Raw genomic sequence first — 21,198 nt, 5'->3', positions numbered from 1 at the left:
AGGCGTTCCGGGCACCACCGCCACTCGGGAGAGCTTTCCCCAGATCCCAAACCACCTCTCCGTGCGCAGACATCGCTGCCATCCACCCCAGGGGTGGGACAGGGCAGGGGCAGCACTCTGCCATGGAAGCAAAGGGATGCTCCTGCCTGGGGAGGAGAAGGAGGCACGAGCTGGGGACGGATTCTTTATTCACAGCTCGAGCTGGAAGCGCACTGTGAGTTTCTATCACACACGTCATGTGGGGAGGCATTCCGAGCGCAGGGGAGAGGGATGGGTACGGCGGTAGGTTTGCAGCCACAAACTGTTTCAAAGTAGGTTTCCATATGTTTAAGCACTCAGAGCGCTGGAAGAATTACACCCACATCCCAATCTCACCATGGTAGCTACCCACACAGGAGGAGTTGGGAGGGGGGAATATCAGAGAAAAGATTATCATTAATATGTCAAAGCAATAAAAAAAAACCACCAGGAAACCTGCTCCTTTGCTGCTCTTAACGCATTCCTCAAAGAAAAGGGGAGCTCCACGGGGTACAGGGCGCTGTACAGAAAGCCATCACTCTGCCGGGGCACTGCGGACCCACAGGCAGCTCATGCCCCACTTCCCACGCTCGGAGCCCCATAACCCGCACCCTGCTTTCTGTGCCCTGCACCCCAGCCCCCATGTCCTGCTCAAGCGGATTTCCAGGTGCTCCGGTGGCTGCACACCCCCCCAGGGGAAGGCGGGAGCCAGAGGGCAGGGGCAAGCAGCACTTTTTAGGGTGAGCAGAGTGAGGACCCCCTTCTGCCCATCACGCGTGTGTGATCCCAAGGCTGATGCCTCCTTCCTAGCAAATTGTTCCTACTGTCCCTGTGGGCACCTTTCCTGAAACACTTCCCTACCACAATGCCTTCCCTGTGCCCTCCCCAGGAACGACAGCTGCTGCTGTTACACCTCCCACGGATGACTCCTTTTTTCACCTGAAATCCTCGCATTTAGGCATATTCCTACAGCCCCGGTGAAGTTTCCCCAGCAGCCCAAGCTCTGCGCTACAGCCAAACGTGAGCATCGTCCTGAGCAGCAGTAAAGGCGAACGAATCGCTGAGCAACTTCAGCACCAATGCACCTTAATTAATTTGCTTTTAACAACCCCTATTTATTAAGAACAACATCTGCCAGGGAGCTCGCACGAGCAAGCGGAGGAAAACGTGCCAGGAGAGAAGTGAAGTCCTGTGACAGACTTTCCCAGCCCGGGGCTGAGCCTTTCCCCGGCAAAACCCGCACCCGGGGCCCAGGAGGTTCTGAGTTCACCTGGACGGGGCGGGGATAGATAAATAAAAGGAAAAAAAATAAAAATAAAAGAAAAAATAAAAAGAAAAGGAAAAAGGAAAAGGAAAAAATAAAAGGAAAAGGCGAGAGATGCTCCACGCCACGCTCCGCCAAGCCACAGGCTGTGCCTCCCGGCTGGCTGCTGTTAGGAAATGCCACCTCAGCGGACCGGAGGGCCTGATCCTGCTCCCCCCCCCAGCCACGGACCCCTCCGCCTTACAATTAAGCGCAGGAAAGGCGGCCCCAGTTAATGTTGTACTGAAGGGATTTAACTCCTGTGCATCCCGTCCGAGGAGAGACAGGGGCAGCGGGCGGGGGAGCGGGGGTCGGGAGCCCCCGTGCAGCCCCAAGCCCCGAGACACCACCCCCCCCCCCGCCCCCCCGCGCTCCGGGAAGCCCAAACTTTTCCTTTTTCCCCCCAACCCGGCACCGACCCGCCGGCACCGGCCGAAGCCGCGGGGGCAGCCCTGGCCACACGCGTTTTGAGGGGGCGATAGGGGACGACGACACACAGACACGAGGAGGCGACTGGTGGCCGCAGCGGGGGTGCTGCACGGAGGGGATGGATGGGGACAACTTTGTGCACCCAAGCGGCGGGGATCGGGGGCCTGCGCGCGTCCCACCCGCGGGCGCGGGGCTGGGGGCGCGGGGAGGGGGGGGGACCCCGCCGCCCTCCGCGGCTTGCGGGAGGGCTGGGAAAGGGCAAGCAGCTATAAATAAAACCGGAGGGGGGGTAAAATAATTAATAAATAAAATAAAACCGGAGGGGGGGGGTAAAATAATTAATAAATAAAAGGAGTTGGAAAAAAGGAAAAAAACCCACAAAAAACTCGAGGCGGCCGCGGGGTGGGGGTCGCGGCGGCCGCGGGGGTTACCTCGGCACAGCAGCAGCAGCGGCGCCAGGAGCAGCGCGGGGCCCCGGGAGCGCATCCTCTTTGTTCCATGCCCGGGAGTAGTCATGGTGCTGATTTATTTGGCGAGGGGCGGCTTACCGGGGCGGGGGGGCTGGGGGTGTCGCGGCGGAGCCGGTAACCACTCCCCCCGCGCCTGCCCGCTCCCCGCCGCTGCGCCGCTCCGTCCGCCCGCCCGGCCGGCGGGGCCCGGCACCCCGCGGGGGTGTGGGGGGGGTCCCCGCTCCCCCCGGCCCCGCGCTCACGGCCGCCCCCACCGCATCGCCGCTGGGGGGACACGGGCGCCGCCCCCGCCCGCCGCGGCAGCAGCAGCGGCTCCCCCGGGGCAGGCGGGCGCTGTGCCGGGGCTGCGGCGGCGCGGCCGGAGGGGCCGGGGCTGGGCCGGGCGGGGGCGGCGGGGCCGGGCTCACCTGGGGTGGCGGGGAGGGGAGGGAGGGGGAGGTGGGGCCGCGCCGCGGGTGCCCCTCTGCGCCCGGGGCCGGGGGGGGGCCGCACCGCCCGGACACGGGGCTGGGGGGGGCGGGGCGGGGCGGAGGAGCCCCCCGGTGCCCTTCCCCGCGCGGCGGCCCGCAGAAGTTTCCCAGGCGGGGGGCTGAGGCGCCCCGGGGCCGCGCCGCCCCCCCCCCCCCCCCCCCCCCCCCCCGAGCGGGCTGCGGGGCGGGGGGGTCCCCGGGCGGCCGCGCAGCGCCGGGAAGAGCGCGGCTCCCCCCTCGTGGCCGCTGTTGTCACTGCGCGGGGCTGCGCACAGGAGGTCGCGTCGCGCACCCAGAGGTGCGCAGGGCGGGAGGCAAAGTGCCGAGGGGGGCCACCCCAGGGGCGTGCGGGGCGGCGCAGCGCTGCGCGATGGGGTGCGGGGGCAGCCGGGAGGTGCGCGGCGGGGGGCAGGGGTGCGCAGGGCTGCGCGTTGCACGGCCGCGGCCCGGCAGCGGCGCAGGGAGTTGCTTGCCCGCAGCCCCGGTGGATTTTGCCTTCAGAGGCGCTTCGCTGGCAAAGCCAAGTCCTGCCCGTCTTCGCTAGACCCTTGGATCCCAAAATAACCCGCTCCTGGAGCCGGCGTTTCACTGAAATAAACTGAGCCCTTTCAGAACTGGGTGTTGTTATCGTGATCGCCATAAAAACCGCGAGGTAGGAAAAGAAAAGGAGAGGAAAAACTAAAAAAAACACCCCCTTGGGTGCTTCACAGTTTTGCAAACATGTCTCTGAGTTTGCTTTTTCTTTTTTTTTTCCCCTCCCTGCATAAACAAGCTTTTATGTAGTACTTGCTGTAATCTTGTTTGCCTCCATAACCACTCCTATGAATGTCATAAAAAATTTAAGTCTAATATTTTACCACTCCACACAAACAGAAACGTGAATAAACGCTCACATCCCGTGTCAGGAGCTAGTCGGCAGCATGGGAGTCACGCAGGCAGGAATCAAACTCGGGCTGGAGGAGCTGGGGCCGCACAGGGGAGGGGGGAAAGTACCAAGAGACCCCAAAGCTTTGGTTTCATCAAAGAATGTAAAACTAATAAATAAAAAAGCTGCAGTAATGAAGATCACCTTGCTGTCTGTGCTTGGTACTTGATGTAATCAAATGCAACTGGAATGTTTAGCTGCAAGTGGCACCTTGGTGGTCCAAAATAAGTTAATTAGTTACTTTATGGACACCCCTGTTTCGTTCCCGGGGAGTGCAGGGGGAGTACTTGCCTTGCTGTGGGTGCACACGCTGCGCCCACCGCTGGTGGGTTGCTGCGGGGCTGGTGGCCCTGGGAAAGGGGTGGGTGACTGGGTGGGCAAACGGTTGGGCAAAGGGCACCCCGAGGGTGCGCGCAGGAGGTTGCGAAGAGCATCCCAAATCCACCCCCTGTGGGCTTTGCCCTGTGGCTGGGTTGCATCCCCTGGGGTCAGGGTGGGGGTTACAGGGGCCCAGGGCACGCATCCCTGTGAGACACCCCTCTTTTGCAGCTCCAAACCAGAGGCAGCCCCCAGCTGGAGTACGCTGGACTGGTGCCTTCTCTGGTTCCCCTCGTCTTGCCAGTGAGTCCTGCACACAGCCGAGGGTCCCTCACCCTCACGGCAGCATTGGAAAGGGGTTCAACTTTATTCCAGCATTGCTACATGGTTTTAAGTGTGATTTAATAACCAACATGTGAAAGAAAATCCAAAGTGAGAAATTTTGCTGACTGAAAAAGTGCTGACAAGGAACTGATCCTGCTCACAGGGGTCCAGGGGCACTGGCTGAGAGCTGCCCAGCCCCGATCCCGGTAGCTGCGTGTAGCACTAGACTGGGTAACACCTTCCCTAACTTCTGCTTAAGGTGAAGAGTAAAGCTGTACTGATTCATTGTGTGCTTCTCACAGCCAAACAAAGGAGTAAGGCCTCCCTGCTCTACAAAACGCTTTAATGCTTTTATGGTCTTTTAATGAGGGCTCATATCAGTCAGGTAAAAGTGAAGTGGAACCAAGGATTAGGTGATGTCTGCAGATGGTATGGAGGTTGCTCTGGCATTGCCCCCTCCTTCATCTTGCAGGTTGGCTCATTTGTGTTGGGAGAGAGCAGAAGGGGATTTTTGGGGAGTACAAGAAGCGTAAGGAAGAATTGTGGATGAATCAACAAAATAAACAGAGCTGATGAAGCGCAGCTTCCTCGTCAAAGCACCAGGACAATAAATGCTCATTGACTGAGTCGGCACAATTCATCGGATCTTCTGGTTTCTGTATCAGCCACTGAGCCGTTTCCAAGCTCCTTAGCTGGCTTACAGCATGACTTGTCTTTTCCTATCTTCTTCTGGTGCCAGAGCAGCAAAAGGTAAGTGAGGAGATGCCGCCAAGACAGCCGAGCCACCCATTGGTGCTGTAGTCTGGGCCTCCCATATGTGATCCTCAAATTCATTTTTTTCCCAAAGGAGATTTTCTTTTCAGTTATTCCAGTAGGATCTTGCTATACTTTCTTTGTGCCAGCATGATTTTGCACAGAGAGGCAACCCGTGTCACAAAAGACTTCGCAGCATTATGGAAAGCTGTTGGTTTTTTACATCACTCAGATGTCAGCAGGTGGAAGGTTTCGGGAGCATCCCTAGGCGCAAACAAGGACGAGAATTTTAAAGATGTCTCAGCGTATTAGGAGGCAAAAACCCAGCTGGGAGGTAAGGATGGAGGGCACATCCTGAGCTGTGTTTAGACATTTCCTGAAGGGAAAAAGGAGCCCAAGCACCCCCGGTGCTCTGCACAGCATGCGGGGCTGCAGAAATGCCATTGCTTGGGCTAAATTTGACCATGCATGGCCACTGTATACTCAAAGCAAGGTGAAAAAGATACTCCACTCCAGGAAGGCTGGGCCCTACCCATCCTGCCCCGTCTCTGCCACCCTGCTGGGGTGAAACCCTTGGTGGTACTGGCTCCAGGCTGGAGAGCCCAGCTGGCAGGCATCGGGCGTTTGCTCCTGCTGCTGTCCATGCTCAGACTGGAGAGCAGGGGCCGAAGCATCTGCAAAATTGCCATCAGCATAGGAGTGACATCTGATAAGGGGAGCAGGAGTTGAATATTTTCTTAACCCATCTTTTCCTCTGCCAGTGTTTAATGACAATGGGAAAGAACTATGTTAAATTACCCTTGGAGGTGGGTTATGGTATTTGGAAGCTCCCTGTAGATTTTATCACTTTGTACCCTTGTGGCCAAGCTCGTTAGATCAGCATTTACAATAAAAGTCTGCCAGACCTAAAAACAGTTAGGTGATTCCAAAAAATCCAACCTCGACTTGTCCTAAAACTGCTGTTTCGGGGATCACTAAAACAGCTTGTGAATTTAGGTCAAACCCTGGCTGCAAACAGTTTCAGCTGGGGGAACAAAATGGTAACAACTCAACATTTTTTGTGCTTTTGAATGGAAATATTTTCATTTTGTATGTTGTGCTGCCTTTAGAAAGTGAACTCAGTTATTTATTTAGCTTTAAGTACAAAGGAGGAGATTATAGAAGAGCAAAAACTTTCTTCCCAGCTGGTCAAGCCATGACCTGCAGTGTGCTGTGCAATCAGAGGGGCTGCATTTGTCAAGGCACCAGGTGCCTTTAAACAAGCAAACCTGTGAGCAGCTCTGGGAAAAGGCACTACACCAGGTTCCGTCTGCCGCACCAGGAGCGCCGCACCACGACCTGCAGTACGGCCCCCTGGAAGCCAATGAGCCCAGCTCCATGCCTGCAGCCGGGGACAGCCCTGGTGGATACGGCAAGTCTGGGAAGAGGGTGCTGTCTTGGCTGGTAGATTTGCCGCTACTGAAAGCCACCAGCCGCTGCTCAAGGGGTGGGAAGAGGTATTGACAGGACCAGGATGAAAGTTGCTCTTCTTTTAGCATTTCCTCCTTTAAAGTGATCAGAGCTTGTGAACAAACAAGGGCACCTTGTCCTATAGCTTGTGTGGAGCTTGAGATTTAACTCTGGGAGAGAAACCTCAGCAATGAAGAGAAGCAAAACTCAGTCCCCGCGGACATCCCCATGGCCCTGTGGACATTGCAGCAAGGAGTGCGGCACGCTTGGGCTCCGGCACCCTGCAAGAGCTCAGCACCACGTTACTCAGTGTGGGCATCCTGGGAGCAGGCAGGTGGAAAGATGAAATGCTGCTGCACGAGCCGCCAGCCTGCTCAACCTCAGCTATTAATCGGCACCAACTGGAAGCTGCAAATCAGCCAGTTTCCTCGCAAGAAACTGCCCGAGTGCTGCATGCAGAAAGCGGGTAGCCAGAAGCTCTGACAGTGGTGCCATCTGGCCCCCTTAGAAAGCCTGGTTCATTTAGAGCATTGTTAAGGCATGCTGTCCCATCAGACCATGTCTGCCGACTGCTTGCTTCCAAGTTGCAAGAAAAAGTGTTAACTCCAGGTCAGAGAAAACCCAGATTTTGCAAAAACATGATTTCATCCATTTTGTAATATTGGAAAACACTGGGGTAATGAATCCATATTCTGCAGGACTGAGGCTGGTGCATCCCTAGTGGCTGCTGATACAGAAGTCCCTGCCAGCAGCCTGGCCTTGGGACGTTATGCCCTGTGCCTGCTCTGCAGGTTGTTATACTCTACCTAGAGCAGATGAGCAGAGAAATCATCACATTCCCATTTTACTGATGGTTACCATCAGCACTGCTGGTTTGGGCTATGAAGAAACCCAAGCCCCGTGAGCTCTCCTTCCCCTGCTGTAGGAGCTTTACCACCTGCATCGCAGCTTGTGATGTGGCAGCCCTGACACGCAAACTGGGGTCCTCTAGGGATCTGCCCTTCTCTGGTCCCCAGCATCATCCACGGAGGGAGAAATCAAAGGGCTGAGTTGGGGAGAAGGAGCCACAGTTCACCTAGCAGCACAGGGCCGGCGTGAATCACTGGGGTGATTCACTCAGCATCACACAGGAAACCTGTGAGCAAAGCAGGAGCTGAATCAGGGCGGGGGTTGGGGTGGGTTTTTTTGCTTTTAATCATCTTCTCACTCTCATTATCCTTAAAGCCTCTTCCCAGAGGTGGAGGGGGCTTTGCTTGCCAGAAAGGAGCGAGTTAATCACTCCCAGGTGGAAAAGCATGGAGCAGTGGGAATTACTGTGCCCTGCTACAGCCGAGCACCTGCGGAGACTAAAAGGTGATGAATTGCCATAATTTCTGCTCCCTCCTTTACCTGCATTTAATTAAATTGGTGTAAGACAGGTCTGAGCTGGGGACCAACTGATTTCTCTCTGTGTAATTTAAAACACTTGTATGCAGGGGGTAAGTGGGGTGGAAGATGCTGGGCAAAACCCCTACGCATGTGCCCCGTGTCTGCAGCTGCAGGTGAGCAGCCCAGACCCCCTGCGACCCCGGCCCTGTGCCACCAGCACCTGTCACCTGCCAAGGAGACAGGGCTCAGGCATCCAGCCCTCAGCCCCATCATGATGCTTCCTCTCCTCCTCTGGTCAAGGAACCATAAGAGAGGGTGACAGCAGGATCAGACTCACATAAATGGTTTATTTATTTATAGCAAGGAAGGGGCTTTTCTCCTGCAGCTCCACGAGCTCAGAGGGCTGGGGAGGGAGAGCAAGGGGTTTCCAGCATGGCTGAGTCTGTGCCAGGAGGGTGCAAGAGGGAGTGGGAGCATGGACGATCACATGCCTCAGGTAGTGGGGAGCATGAGAGGGTCAGGGGACACGTGTTCATGCTCCCTCAGGCTCCAGCCAGAGAGGCTCAAAGGATGGCAAGATGAACCCCGCTCCACCAAGTCAAGCTCACACCAGCCTGGGAGCTGCTCAGCCCTGGGGGAAAATAGAACAAACCCCTTAAAAAATAAACAGGAGGAGAGCCGGTGCTGGTCTGCCAGCAGCCTGGGGCTCTTGCCGAGTCTCGGTGCTGCTGTCGGGACAGGCTGCACAAGCCCGACTCACACCCCATCCTTCCCAAAATGCTGAAAACCACCCCCCAGTGCTGTACCCTGACGCCCAGAGATGTTGGGTGTTCAGGAACCTGCTGCCGCTGCAGGGTTTTGCTCTGCTGCTATCACTGGGCCGGGACAGCCTGGCACGCAGCAGGCAGCCCCCGCCCCCCTCTCTCGTCCAGCACTTGCGTGATGAAAAGACCCAGTTCAGCTCTGGATGCTGCGAGCACAGAAACAAGAGGCTCAGTGAGCTGATGTGACATGCCAGCGTGGGAAGGAGGGAAAACGAAGTGGAAGGAGTTAATCTCAATGACAGCAGCTGCTGTGCCCCCATCTCTGCCCATTAGCAAGGCACCAGCACAGCTCCCCAGAAGAGCAGCCTCGGGTTTGGGATGAGGAGGTCAGGGGAAGGGTCAAGTCCTGATCCGCTTCCCACTGCCAGCAGCAGAAGTCTCACCAGTGACCTCAGGAAAAGCAGGACTTTGACCCACCTCTGCACCTCAGCCCCTGGGACACAGGCAGGTGACTGGGGACAGACCTTCAGAGCTTTCAGAGCCTGGCTGCGTGCGGGTGCTGGCTATGGCTCCTTCACGGGATGCGCGGGCAGTGGTTTGTGAGGCGCTTCTTCAGGCGGCACGCACTTTTCTAAGCACACCATCTACTTTCTTGCAAGCCAACTTAAATATATTTAGGAAAACAACAAGAGCCCAAGGCTCTTGGAAATTCGTATCATAAACCATCCTTTGATTATTCTTTATTTTTCCTGATCGGCAGTCATAAAAAACATTCTTTAAGGAAATAATTGTGTACAAGGAAATCAGTCATAGGCCATGTAGATGCTGTTATTTGCATAATTACAAGGAACCTGATTGTATCGCTTAGCTTTGTCAAAATAAAGAGAAACGATCTTGTACCGTATTTTGGTTGCATCATTTTCTGATGCCTCTGAACCGATCAGAACACCCAGCCCTGGAGCTGTGTCGAACCGGCCTTTCATTCACCGCCTGGGGCCATGGCTGGGTGGCAAAGACAAGCCCCAATTCTGCCCTTTCCGAAAAACTCCTCCCACCAGCTGCTGAACTCCAGAGCGCAGGGATGCCTCAGCTCTCCTGCTCAGAGCTGTGCTCCCTGGAAACATTTCAGAAAGGGGATCTTCATTAATATTTTTGGGTCAATCCACACCCATGAAAGCAGCGTGGACCTGAGCAGAGATGCTCAGGCTGGTGCCATTCAGGCTCCCTCCAGGCACCCACACTGCCTTTGAATTTTCCCTGCAAAGCAAAGCAGTGATGCTTAAAAGAGGGAGACACAGCACCCTGCTGTAGGGCACAGGGCAAACACTGAGGGCGTGGGGACAGGAGGGACACAGCCATGGATGGAGGAGCTGCTCTGCAGGAGGGTGAGGAGAGCTCAGCCCCCAACAGCCCCAGCAATTGGGACCAGCCGATGCTCTGGCATCTGCACTCCTCCAGCAGCCTAGACTTGGTATACCACAGACAACAAACCCAACCCAAAAAATCGAACATTTTCCATGGAGGTCACAGCTGGGAAAGTTCTCAGGTAGCTCCATCACCGAAGAGTTGCTAAAAACAGGAGTCACGCAAAGCTACATGCCCGCCGGCTCATTAAAATAGTCTTTATGCTCCAGAAATGCATTAAAAAGATGCACACAGGGCCTGTCATTCTTACAGATCTCTTATGCTCGCTCATTCTCAGCTAAACTAAGAAATGCCTGAAGCCGTCAAAGGGGCTGTTTCAAAGGCAGCCTGGAGACAGAAAGGGAGCAAGCCGGCACCTGGAAAGCCTCACTAATCAAGAGAGGGGGATCCGCCTGGCTCCCTCCCTCCCCGAGTGCTGCTCGTGCTTTGGCTTTGAAGACCTGTCATCTGTGATGCTGCTTTGCTTCAACATTTATACTGAGAAATTTTTGCCTGGATTTTTTTTTTTTAAACCAGTCCGCCCACCCTTTGCCTCTCAGCACAGCACTGGGATTTCTGAGCAGAAGCAGTTCAGAGCCTGAAATAAAACACAGGGCAGGTGGCCCTGCCGCCAGGACCATCCCCACCCCAGGCCATCATCTGTATAAACAAAGGGATTTTTGCACTGCATGAGCACCAAGCAGGCTGGATCTAACACGGAGATCCTCAGAAACTCAGGTCTCTGTAATGAAAAGGAGAGACTTTTGCCCCCAGAAGCACTACAAAAATTAATGGATGACTGTAACTACTTGAATCAAACGCAAAGCCATGTGTCACAGCAGCCCTTTTGCAATTTTAGCGGCTTTTTACAAGCCTGTTTACATCTGTCCCTGCCTGATTTAAGCCCAGCAGGAATAAAACTAGTGCAAAGTGAGCAAAGTGAATTGGGGGCAGAAATGCTCTTAACGCGAGCGCAGCCCTCTCCCGGGTGGGTCCTGCCGGTGTTTGGTGGCTCAAAGCCCAGCTGGTACCTGGGGGAGGCCCAAAGGCACAAACGCAGGCACATCCCAGCCCCAGGACTTGTTCCTTCATGCCTGGTTATCACCTGTACGTGCAGGCAGGCCACCTCCCATTGCACAGCAGAGGTGCCCCTGCATCTCTCCAGCCAGCCAAGCCCCTCGGGCTCTCCTGCCGCAGCAAAGGGTCAGGTCGGGGCATGGATCGGGCGAGAGATGCCACCAGGATGCGCTTGAAGCAAAAGCCCATTCCTGCAGCAGGCCCAGATACAGCCATTAACTCCGGGTGCATTCATTAAGCCCAACAATGCCTTTGGATATTTGAAGAGCTGATGTAGCTGCCTGTGGCATGAAAGGCAGAGGTGTGAATTTCCTCCCTTTCTGTGCGTCGGCATCTTTAATCTCAACCGGCTCAGCAAGCCGAGTGCTGACACCATCCGAATCCCAGCTGGCAAACACAACTAATTAGAGACAGTGCCGAGAGACAGAGACAGCGCGGCATCAGAGGCGGGGGTGCAGGGCAAAAAGCAACTGTGGGTGCATTGCCTGAGGCGGGGGTCTGTCCTTCCAACAGAGTCACTCCTCTCTCACTTCCTACATGGACCAAGGTCCATGACTGGAATTTTGAGAGATTGCATTAATAGATGACCCAACTCATTCGTTTTTCAGGGATGGGTTTGGTAGATGACATTTAGGGGGAAGTACAGATCTGGGCTGGCACGCAGCTTCATCAGCCCATTGTACTTGCCCTCTCAGAGGTGTTTTATGAATTACTTACAGGTAGTTGTAGTCTCTGGGATGGTTTAATATTTTATCTTGTTTTCATCGACCAGATGCAGGACAAGATCCCAGAGAAATCAGAGTCCAAGGCTGAGTCCTGTTAATGCCACCACTCACGTTTGCTGAGGAGCCACGGCTGTGCTGCTTGTCCCTGCAGCTTAGATGTGATGCACATCATATGCAGGAGGAATTATTCATACCAAATAATTTCTCCTGCCCATATTAGCTTCTGGGAGAGGCTGCAGCAAATCCACTGGGCCATACAAGCCAAGAGCTTCTGCTAAGCAGCTACTTAGCAGGAAGTTTCATGTTTTAGCTTTCATCAGGGCAAGGCCTGTTGCAGCTATCCCTTGGAGCACCAGCCAGGTTGGATCTAAATGAGCTTTCAAGGTCCCTTCTACTGCAGACAGCTCTAGGACTGTATAATGTGGGTTGCCACTGCCAACCCCCTAGAAACAGAGATTTGAAATCCATTTTTCCAAGGAGTTTTCCCCAGGAGCCTCTGGGCTAACACCACGTTGGCCACCTCTATGGGTCCAACGTTACTGAGCTAGCAGCTCGGCGGGGCTGTGGCAAAGCCCCTGTGGGTCATTCTAAGACCCGAAGAGCACAGCTGGCTAGGCACTTCCCTCTGCAGTCAATACACATGAAAATTTAAAGAACAGCCCGGCACAGCAAGGGCTGCTCCTCCTGCTTCCCACAGCATCCATCACCCGCCCCTGCGTGGCAGGGGATGTGCTGCTCCAGTATTTTTGCAAGGTGTCTTAAAACCAGATTCCTCTGGAATCCAGAGGAGACACACAGACATCAGGCCAGAGCCAACCTCCCTTCTGGCAGCTCCAGTGGCATGTTTGATTCTGCAGGACAAGGACTGGGATATGGGCTGGTGGCCCCACTGGGCTGCCGAGGGTGTCCTGTGCAGCCAGAGCAGCCCAGGCGCCTGGACCACCTGTTTCTGAATGACCCAGAGCAAAGCAATTGATTTTTTGGCTTCTACTGTAATAAATGAGTGGGAAACTTCCAGTACTTAGATCAGGAGATGCTCTGAATATTTATGTTATTGTTCGCCAATTGGAAAAAGAAAAAAGTGCTATAAACGAACATATTTGGTGACCCAATTTGAATGGCTCATTACAATTAGATCAAGCTAATTGCCAGTCTTGTATTTCATTTGGCAACTTGTTAAGCTAATTGAACAAAATAAAACTAATGAACAATTATAATGAATTTTATAATTAGACCATTGGAAAAAACTCAGTGTGAGAATATTTAAGGCATAATGAATGTTTGGGAGGTTTGGCGGGGTGGGGGGGATGACACAGGAGGTACCACTCTCTCCCACCAAAATGCTTCTTCCCAGGAGCTGAAGTTCTTCACACATTACCTATTCCCAAATTAAGTCAGCCTAGTGCTTTCTTAATTATTAATGACATTAATGCCTTTAACATACATACATGGCATTAAAGTGATCCTAAATTCAGGAATTAGCCTGTTAGTGAGGCAGCTCAGAGTTAGTATGTTACAGCTCTTCTCAACTCCACCTTTACAATATGAATCCAAGTCTCTATTAAGGGCGGGTTTATAATGCTAAAGGTGAGAAACAAGCATGTGGTGCAGACAGAGGAGTTCGCCAGCCCCCAACAAGCTGATCCGTCATGTCAGCACACATGCCTGCCTTTCCAGTGTGAGCCAGGGAGGCAGAAATGAGGAAGAACAGAAAGAGCAATGCTCTCCCTGTTATTAGAGCCATTTTTAAAAAAATAAGAGTTATTTTTGTCACATTCAATTCCTATATAGATTTGAATAAACCCATTCCAGCTTCCTTTCACCCCCTGCTGCTGAAGCACAGAAAATTAAATACCATGCAAAGACACAGAGAGTGACCTTTTAGAGTTTCAATTTACAGGGTCAAGCAGGAGCCCACTGAAAACTAATAGAATTGTCACATCAGACTCCGCACAGCTTAAAAACTTCTTTTCCTCCAGTTTGTACATGAAAGTAATTATTTCATATAGAACCCAGTGGGAACTGAGGTTTTGCATTGGGGAATAAAGGCAGATACTCTTAAACTAGGGAGAAAGCATGTTCAACCTTTTCTCTTAGATATCTAGAGGTTTCCAGGACTTCTTGCACTCTGGAAGCAAGCGCTGGCTTTCGGCAGGAGCCCATGGTGCCAAGTGCCATACGCACAGGGCAGGGACAAAGACACACGATCTGGACAGACCAAAGGATGGGAGATGAGGAGAATCATCACTGGAGATATTAAACAGCATGGCACTGATCTCACTGGCTATGAGCAGTATCTCACTCACCAAAACAGTCCCAGCCTGGAGCCCCAGTGACTATAACTTTCTGCTTCCCATTTACATAGTTGCTTTACTTTCCCAAAGATTAAGATAACCTGATTCAGGGAAAAAAAAATCCCCCCCCCTTTTTTTTTTTAATAGGCTATCAAAATCTCTGTTCCCCCATTTTAATTCCAGCTGCATTAGGAGAAAAATCTCTGGTTTTGCAGCCATGTCTCAATATTTTTATGCCATCAGAACCAGCTGTCACCTTTTCAATCTAATTACAGGTTTCACCAGGGGAGTGATAATATCCTGGTATTTGTAGCTGTCTTTGGCACTCTCCATGTTTCATCACCTTACCATCAGCCTTGTTTGGGGGGTAGCTGCAGGTGTCTTCATTTATCATTCTGGAACTGCTGGCACAAACACACTGGGGCCACGGCTGCCCTCCCTTCAGTTCATGCTGCTCGGAGCAGGGTCTGGTCCCACTTCAACATGGGCAGGAGAGAGTTCTGGCATGGAGGATGCAAAGTGCCCTGGCCACGCACCCACCCTGCACCCGCCTCTGCAGAGATGCAGAGTTCACTGCTGCTGCAGCACCTGGGAACGTGCCATCTCTGCCTTACACTGGCACCTGGGAGCCCAGGAGCCCCAGCACTGCACAGACACATGGCAAGGGACAGCTGGTGCCCCAAGACAGTGTCACCTAACCACATCAGGTGGAGGAAGGACACATGTATCATCAGCCCCTGTGTACAGCCACAGCACAGAGAGTGACCAGCAGAGTCCTCATGAGCCAAGTGACACCCAGAGCATCCTCCCTCACCCCAGCAGGACAGCGATGCTTTGCCTCTGAATCTGAACAGCCAGAGGCTGCTACTCAGCAGGAGATGTAACCCCACTGGTTACAGATGTAGATTATTCTCATTACAGCAACCCTGGCAATAACTAGTTTTTTGTCCATTGTGTGAAATTCAATAGCAATCCCTCTGTGTGCTTTCCCTGTTAGGCAAAGCACCTGGACAAAAGCAATCAGGCCTTTTTCTCCCCCACCCCAATAGTGCTAGTAATCTAATTCACACCAGCAGAGCTCAGTAATGCCTGCCACCAACACATGTGCTGAGGGCAGAGGACAACAGGCTGACAGGCTGATCTCTCCCACTGCTTCCTCCAGACTATTTCATCACCTGGTAACAACCACAAGGGCCCCTGATGTGCTAAAAGCTCACACACACATGCAGGGGCTTATACAGAATCATAGAATCATTTAGGTTGGAAGAGATCTTCGAGATCAGCAAGTCCAGCCATTAACCCAGGACTGCCAGTATGGGCTTGTGCTGCTCTGGGCATTTCCTTCTTAATTTCCCTCCCCAGGTAGATGCATATACTCTCTAATAATAAAAAGTTCAAGCAATGGGAACAAACCCTGAAGTGAAGCATGAAATAGGCTCCATGATTCCAGATAGCCAGGTCCATTTAAAGCCTTGCTTGGCATTTGCGTTATAAGAACAAATCCTGTACAAGAATCTCTCTTCATGCTTTATACTCTTGCATTAATTCATGAAGTGTCATGTATCTAGCATATTTTATTATACATGAGAACCAGGCAAATTAAAATTCTCGGTTTGAGTATAACATTTGCACATTCAAGGCCACCTCCTTAGGCCCCATCAAGCTTAAAGTCACACCTGTTTAAACTCAGCTCACCTTTTAAACCAAGTTAGTTAAACTAGCACAAATTCTCATAGTTTTCTTCACATAATTTATTTCAATTTAGCTTTAACCTCTTCGTAGCTAATATAAGCTGAAGAGAAATACATCTGGTTTAAATGGGAATAAACATGCTGCCAGAGAAGGTAATTACAGTTGTGTTCTTGGGGTGTAGCCCCCCGCTTGCTGAACTACCCCAGCCTGTGCCTGCCTCATCCAGGTGCCCCAGGGAAGCCCCACCAGTTTAAATTCCCCTGCAAAAGGAAGGAAACACAGTTCCACATGTTGGTGAGCTCCTAAAAACCACCTCATCCTGAGCAACAAGAGATGCTCAGATTCAGGTGGAGATCATGAGAGGTAACAGCATTACAAACTGACTGGGACTCTTGGGCTGCTCTAGAAAGAAAAACCTGATACACTTGTTTTTAGAAAGGGAAAAAGCCTATTGTGCTAAGCTGGGGCTTAATTAAAATCAGGCTGTTTGAAACATGACCCTAGCGCTCTTGTCCCCATCAAAGAGAAATGTAACAGTTAAGTGAGACTGGGTTTTGCACATCGCTTTCAAAACATATTTTCCAAAGTACCAAAACCAAACTGAACAGGTATCTCCTAGGAATGGGCATCCAGCTACAGTCTCCCAACCACCACAGCACCCAAGGACTGAGGGTGAGGAGCAGCACTGTGACCTCCTCCAGCCTCACCTTCCCCTGGCAGACACACATCCCCAACCATCCACCCCCTCTCAAACCTTCACATTGCTACTGGTTTCAGCCCTCCTCTTGGCCAGTTCCAACTGCTCAGCTTACAGCTCGCCCTTCCAAAACAGACCCCCCCCTCCAAAGGGTGGTGTTGGAGCCATTTTCCAGAACACCACATCCACGGCTTTGGAGAACAATGGAATATAACCAAGCCATGTTTCTAATGGCACACAAACCATTCGGTAAGAAATACTCCCCTACTCCTTGGCAAAATACTCGCTATAAATCAACAGGCTAGAAATGTTAGAAAGTCTTTGTAAAACTAAACCAGAAAACATACAGGAATATCCCCATCAGTGGGACTGTTGCCCTTCAACAACCAATTCTTAACTTCCTTTAAATCACTACAGGAAAGGGAACAAAAATGAAAAAGGGTTCTGAGCAGACTCCTCATTAGTGATGTGAACCTCCACATGTATATGTAATATGTAAACTCATTAATGATCCTAGAGATTATATTTTTTCCAAGGGACATTAATTATCCTTTCAGCTGGAATCTCAGGCTGAATGCTGATAAGCCTCTTGAACTTTGCAAAACCACTTGTCAAAAGTAGTAAGAGGAGAATTCGTTAAGGTCTCCTAATTAAGAAGTACAAGGTCCAATTAAGCTTTCACTAATGTGCTACACAACCCAGTTAAACAATGGCACGCCAAGGATTTTCCTACCCCCACCAACACTGTTTTATCACTTAAGTTCATCTCCAATGGGTGGTTTGGAAGAATTTCTCCGGCCATCAGCAGCAATGATGAGGAATTGTGCAGACAGCTGCAGCCTGCTACATTAATACTTTGGGGTGTCTTATTGTTCTGCAACTGAAATTGTTCCGAGACACTCTGACTCACTAACAGCATTTCAGAGACTGCTTCCCTCTCCTTTGCATAACAGAGTCACTCCCACTTTGCACACAGATCATGTAGAGCAAGATGCTCAAACTGACGTTGATTATCTCATTATTTGAATCTAAAAAGGCCCCTAATTCCCAGCCAGGAAAATATGTGTGCTCTCATCAGCTCGAAGGCTGCTGTACTGGACTGTGGCCATGCTTCACAACAATTCGTAGCTGAGTTTTATTTCTGGAAGAATACAGAGTATGACATGTAGCTTTCTCTTTCTACAAAAGATGCAGAAGAAAATAAAGTTGCATCTTGTTGCTGTCTAAGACCTGATCATTTAAGAGCTAAAAATATCCTCCCCATGAAGCAAGAAAGATGAACCAAGCATTTCTGGATTTATCATCTCAGCTCTGTAGGATAAAATCCAGCCACCAGACAGACCCCTGAGGAAACCAATAATGAGCTAAAAGATCTAAGTGAAGAAATTGCTCAAGGCAGAGCTCCAAAGATCACCTGTATGAAGACCAAAGCCTTCGTACATGCTGAAACATCCCATCAGTCTTAAAGGTGGACAGAGGTTAAGTGGTCAATCAAATGACCCACTAGAAGAAAGGGAAGTGCAGAAGCAATGAAGCACTATTCAAACCAACACTTCTTCCAAATTAGTGTCTGTTCCATGCTCTGACCCAAGCACAAGCACATAGGCAGTTTCAAATACGTTTGTTGACAAATGTGTTCTTCCCACCTCACCCAAGCTCTGGTACCTCTGAGCACCAGGGAGCCAAACCACAGAGCTGAAGGGCCTGACTCACACCACTCCTGCACTGCCCCAGCTGCAGCCTTCCCAGCAAAGGTCTGCACATGGCGGAAGTGTTTGCTATCCACCAACCTTCTCCTCCCTCTGCAGCCTGCTGAGTACCCAAGATTCACACGCTATCTAGAAGATATTTAATAAAGCAGTCTTGATATCTAGCCCCACCAAAGCCCTGGTGTGGGCCAGCTGGAGCTGCCCTTACCAACATGAGGACTGTAGTGAAATGAAGCTGGGTTAATTAGCATTGATAATATACAGCTGTGGGTTGGCTTCAGGGGCAGCGGGCTGGCCAATGTAGATAAGGTGCAGCTGTGGCTGGTTAAGTGGTTGAGAGCCAATGAAGAGAAGCAGCCGCGAAAGAAGCAAGAAGAGAGAGAACACACCCCCCGGATGAGGTGAAGCGAGACAAGGAGAAGGCAGCAGAAGGACTGTATGGAAAGTATGCTGGTATGAGGTGGTAAAAGACCTTGTTGCATCTTGATAGTTTGGAGGGTGCTGCGACAGAGGACCACAGCAGTGCTTTCATCCAGGGACATGACATGGGGAAAATCATTCCCAAACACCTTCCACAAAGATTCACTTGGACACCATCTTCCTGGCAGAGCATTCCCCATAGACACAGATTTTTCCAAAACCAAAGCCCTACAGTTTTGTCTCAAGAACAATCTGGTACACTGGTACTCCTTACTAATGCACTTTAAATATTATTTGAACAGTCATTTACCTGTGTGACTGACTGCTCTGCCTTACAAGTGATATCCTCTTAAATATGTATGCATTAAACTGAAAGACAATAATAATGGCCCCAGGGAAGTTGCATTCCATCAGGCAATTACCTGTGTTTTTAAAATCACTGAATAAGTAATTCACAGAACCAATTTTCTTGCACATAACAATAAACAATTTTATCAGCTATGCCCTGCTTGGGCTGTTGTGTACGAGGTCATTTTATTTCTTCAAGAACCACCACTAACCAGGGAAATTAATTGAAATCATGAGGTAGTAGGAGGGGAAAGTACCTGCTCCAACAGGAGCTGACAAAAGCACATTTCTAAAAGGGGAGTGATAAAACTACGTCTCTCAGAGTCAAGGGCAAATGGGCTGATGCCACCACATTATTTCCACAGTTGCTCTCAAATTTGCAGAAGACTGAGATAAGCACCTAGCCTGAAGTACCTCTGCTCTGAATTTCCTTGCTGCTGAGCATTTCTATCAGAGCTTAAAGCAGTTTCCAGAACTAGCTCTATTTCCATGCCACGCAGGCCACTAAAACCTGAATGTGTAACTTCCCAGACAAAACACTGAACACAGAATTATGAAGAGGCAACAAAAAAACCCCCAGGGGCTACACATTCAAGGTACAACTAGTTACATGCCAACAGCCCAGAGGCATCAAGTCTTTCTGGATAAAACCACCCGAGGTAGGCCAGCACTCCATCAGCTCACACACATTCTGCAAGGAGCCTATGGAGCACTGCAGAGCCGTGGCACTCACAGGAGCTTTTGTTGCCAACACTCTGGTGTCAGGAGCTGTGCTACTATGCCAAACCTCACCCTTGGAGCTGAGCGTCTGGGTGCCACCACTTTGCAAGGACCTCCCTGAAGACACGTTTCACTGCAATTCCCCTAGGCCCAAGCCCTGGAAAGAACACGGCTAGTTATAACCTGCGATGGGAAGCAGAAAGTAAAATTATGTTCTCTGCTTTTCCTTCACAAACTGCGATGACTTCAGCTCCCTGCTTTCACGCTAGCGATGTTTTGAACCACCTCCAACTGGAAGGAATACAGCCATGTTCACAGCTCCACGGCAGTATCCAAAGAAATGGGTCACTTCCACTACAGGAAAGCAAAGATAAATGCTAGTTGGATGTTTGGAGGGCAGGATTTGGAACGGGAAGAGCTGCACTCAGGAGGTCCGGATGGTGTTCCCAGCTCTGTCACAGCCTCCTTTCAAACGCAAGGCACTTCACAGCCTAATTCAAGTACCCACCTACCTCTCTTCCTCCTCCCTGGATTTCCACCAGCCATCAGCATCCAGCCCTTCTGAAACTCAGACCCCTGAAACCAGGTGAGGCACAGAAAGGTCATTTGTCTGCACAATACAGTTTGCACCACCCATCAAGGCTTCACAGCTATAAATTCATTTTCAATATATGTATCTCCACTTTGTGTGTAACTATAGTCTGGGAAAAGCTTTGCAACATCTGACATTTGCAAGAGATCAAATTAGATCTGTTAACAAAAATTTCTATGGTGTTTCCAGCAGGATAAAGGATTAAAAAAGCAGCCTCTAGACATTGTGTATGTTCTTAATGTATCTGTGCTTCTAAACTATCTTTAATTAATGAAATATCCCAAAATTACTTATTAATAAGGATCTGTGGGCTTTGTAAACTCCAGACATTTTGCATGAATTAAAGAACAATATAATGAAGTTTTAATGAATACAAAGTCACAGTTAATGCAAAATTTATATATAGCATGCCAGAGGGAAAAGGAATTTAAAAGTACTTTTAATCATAGGTTATTGGCAGCTGGATAGCTCATTTTTATACTTTTCTAATGGGTGCTTGGTATTTATATTATCACATCTATCATGCTAGCATGGTATATTGTCTGACTTCGTATAGTTCAGAAAGTCAAATGGAGACCAGCTCATTTAAAGCTTCATTTGCTAATGAGGCATTTCTGCATCCTGCAGCGAGTGTGGAGCTGGGGTCCACAATGACTCTGTTCTTTTGATTCAGTCATGGGCTACCTGAGAGGGGCTACTCAGCTACATTTATAGGCAGTTTCACTCTTGCTGAATTACTACTAGCAGTATTTGACATATTCTGCAACAGCCTTAAGCTTACTGGAGCTAGCGAGCTGAAATCCATCACAGGGTGGAAGAAATACAATAGACTTTACTAGTTGCAGCTAACCATGGGCATCTAGACTTTGCTTTAAGTAATGGAGTACAGACCTCTCAGTGCACACATGTATCCCTTCTAGCAACCAACA

The 21,198-nt window shown here is 50.8% G+C and overlaps 1 protein-coding gene across 1 annotated transcript in view; it reads right to left on the bottom strand.

Moving 5' to 3' along the window:
• The window catches only part of LOC101924024 (transmembrane protein 132B), a 258,517-nt gene extending 255,899 nt beyond the window's left edge, over window positions 1-2,618 (bottom strand). The window contains exon 1 of the mRNA XM_055797604.1: window positions 2,182-2,618. Coding sequence (XP_055653579.1) covers window positions 2,182-2,266 — 85 coding nt within the window. The 5' untranslated portion in view covers window positions 2,267-2,618. The remainder of the gene's footprint in view (window positions 1-2,181) is intronic.
• Between the last annotated feature and the right edge of the window lie 18,580 nt (window positions 2,619-21,198).

The sequence above is a fragment of the Falco peregrinus genome, chromosome 2, assembly GCF_023634155.1.
Source record: "Falco peregrinus isolate bFalPer1 chromosome 2, bFalPer1.pri, whole genome shotgun sequence".
Classification (NCBI taxonomy): Eukaryota; Metazoa; Chordata; class Aves; order Falconiformes; family Falconidae; genus Falco; species Falco peregrinus.
The sequence above is the reverse complement of the archived record's forward strand: the minus strand, read 5'-3'. Positions and strand labels throughout refer to the sequence as shown.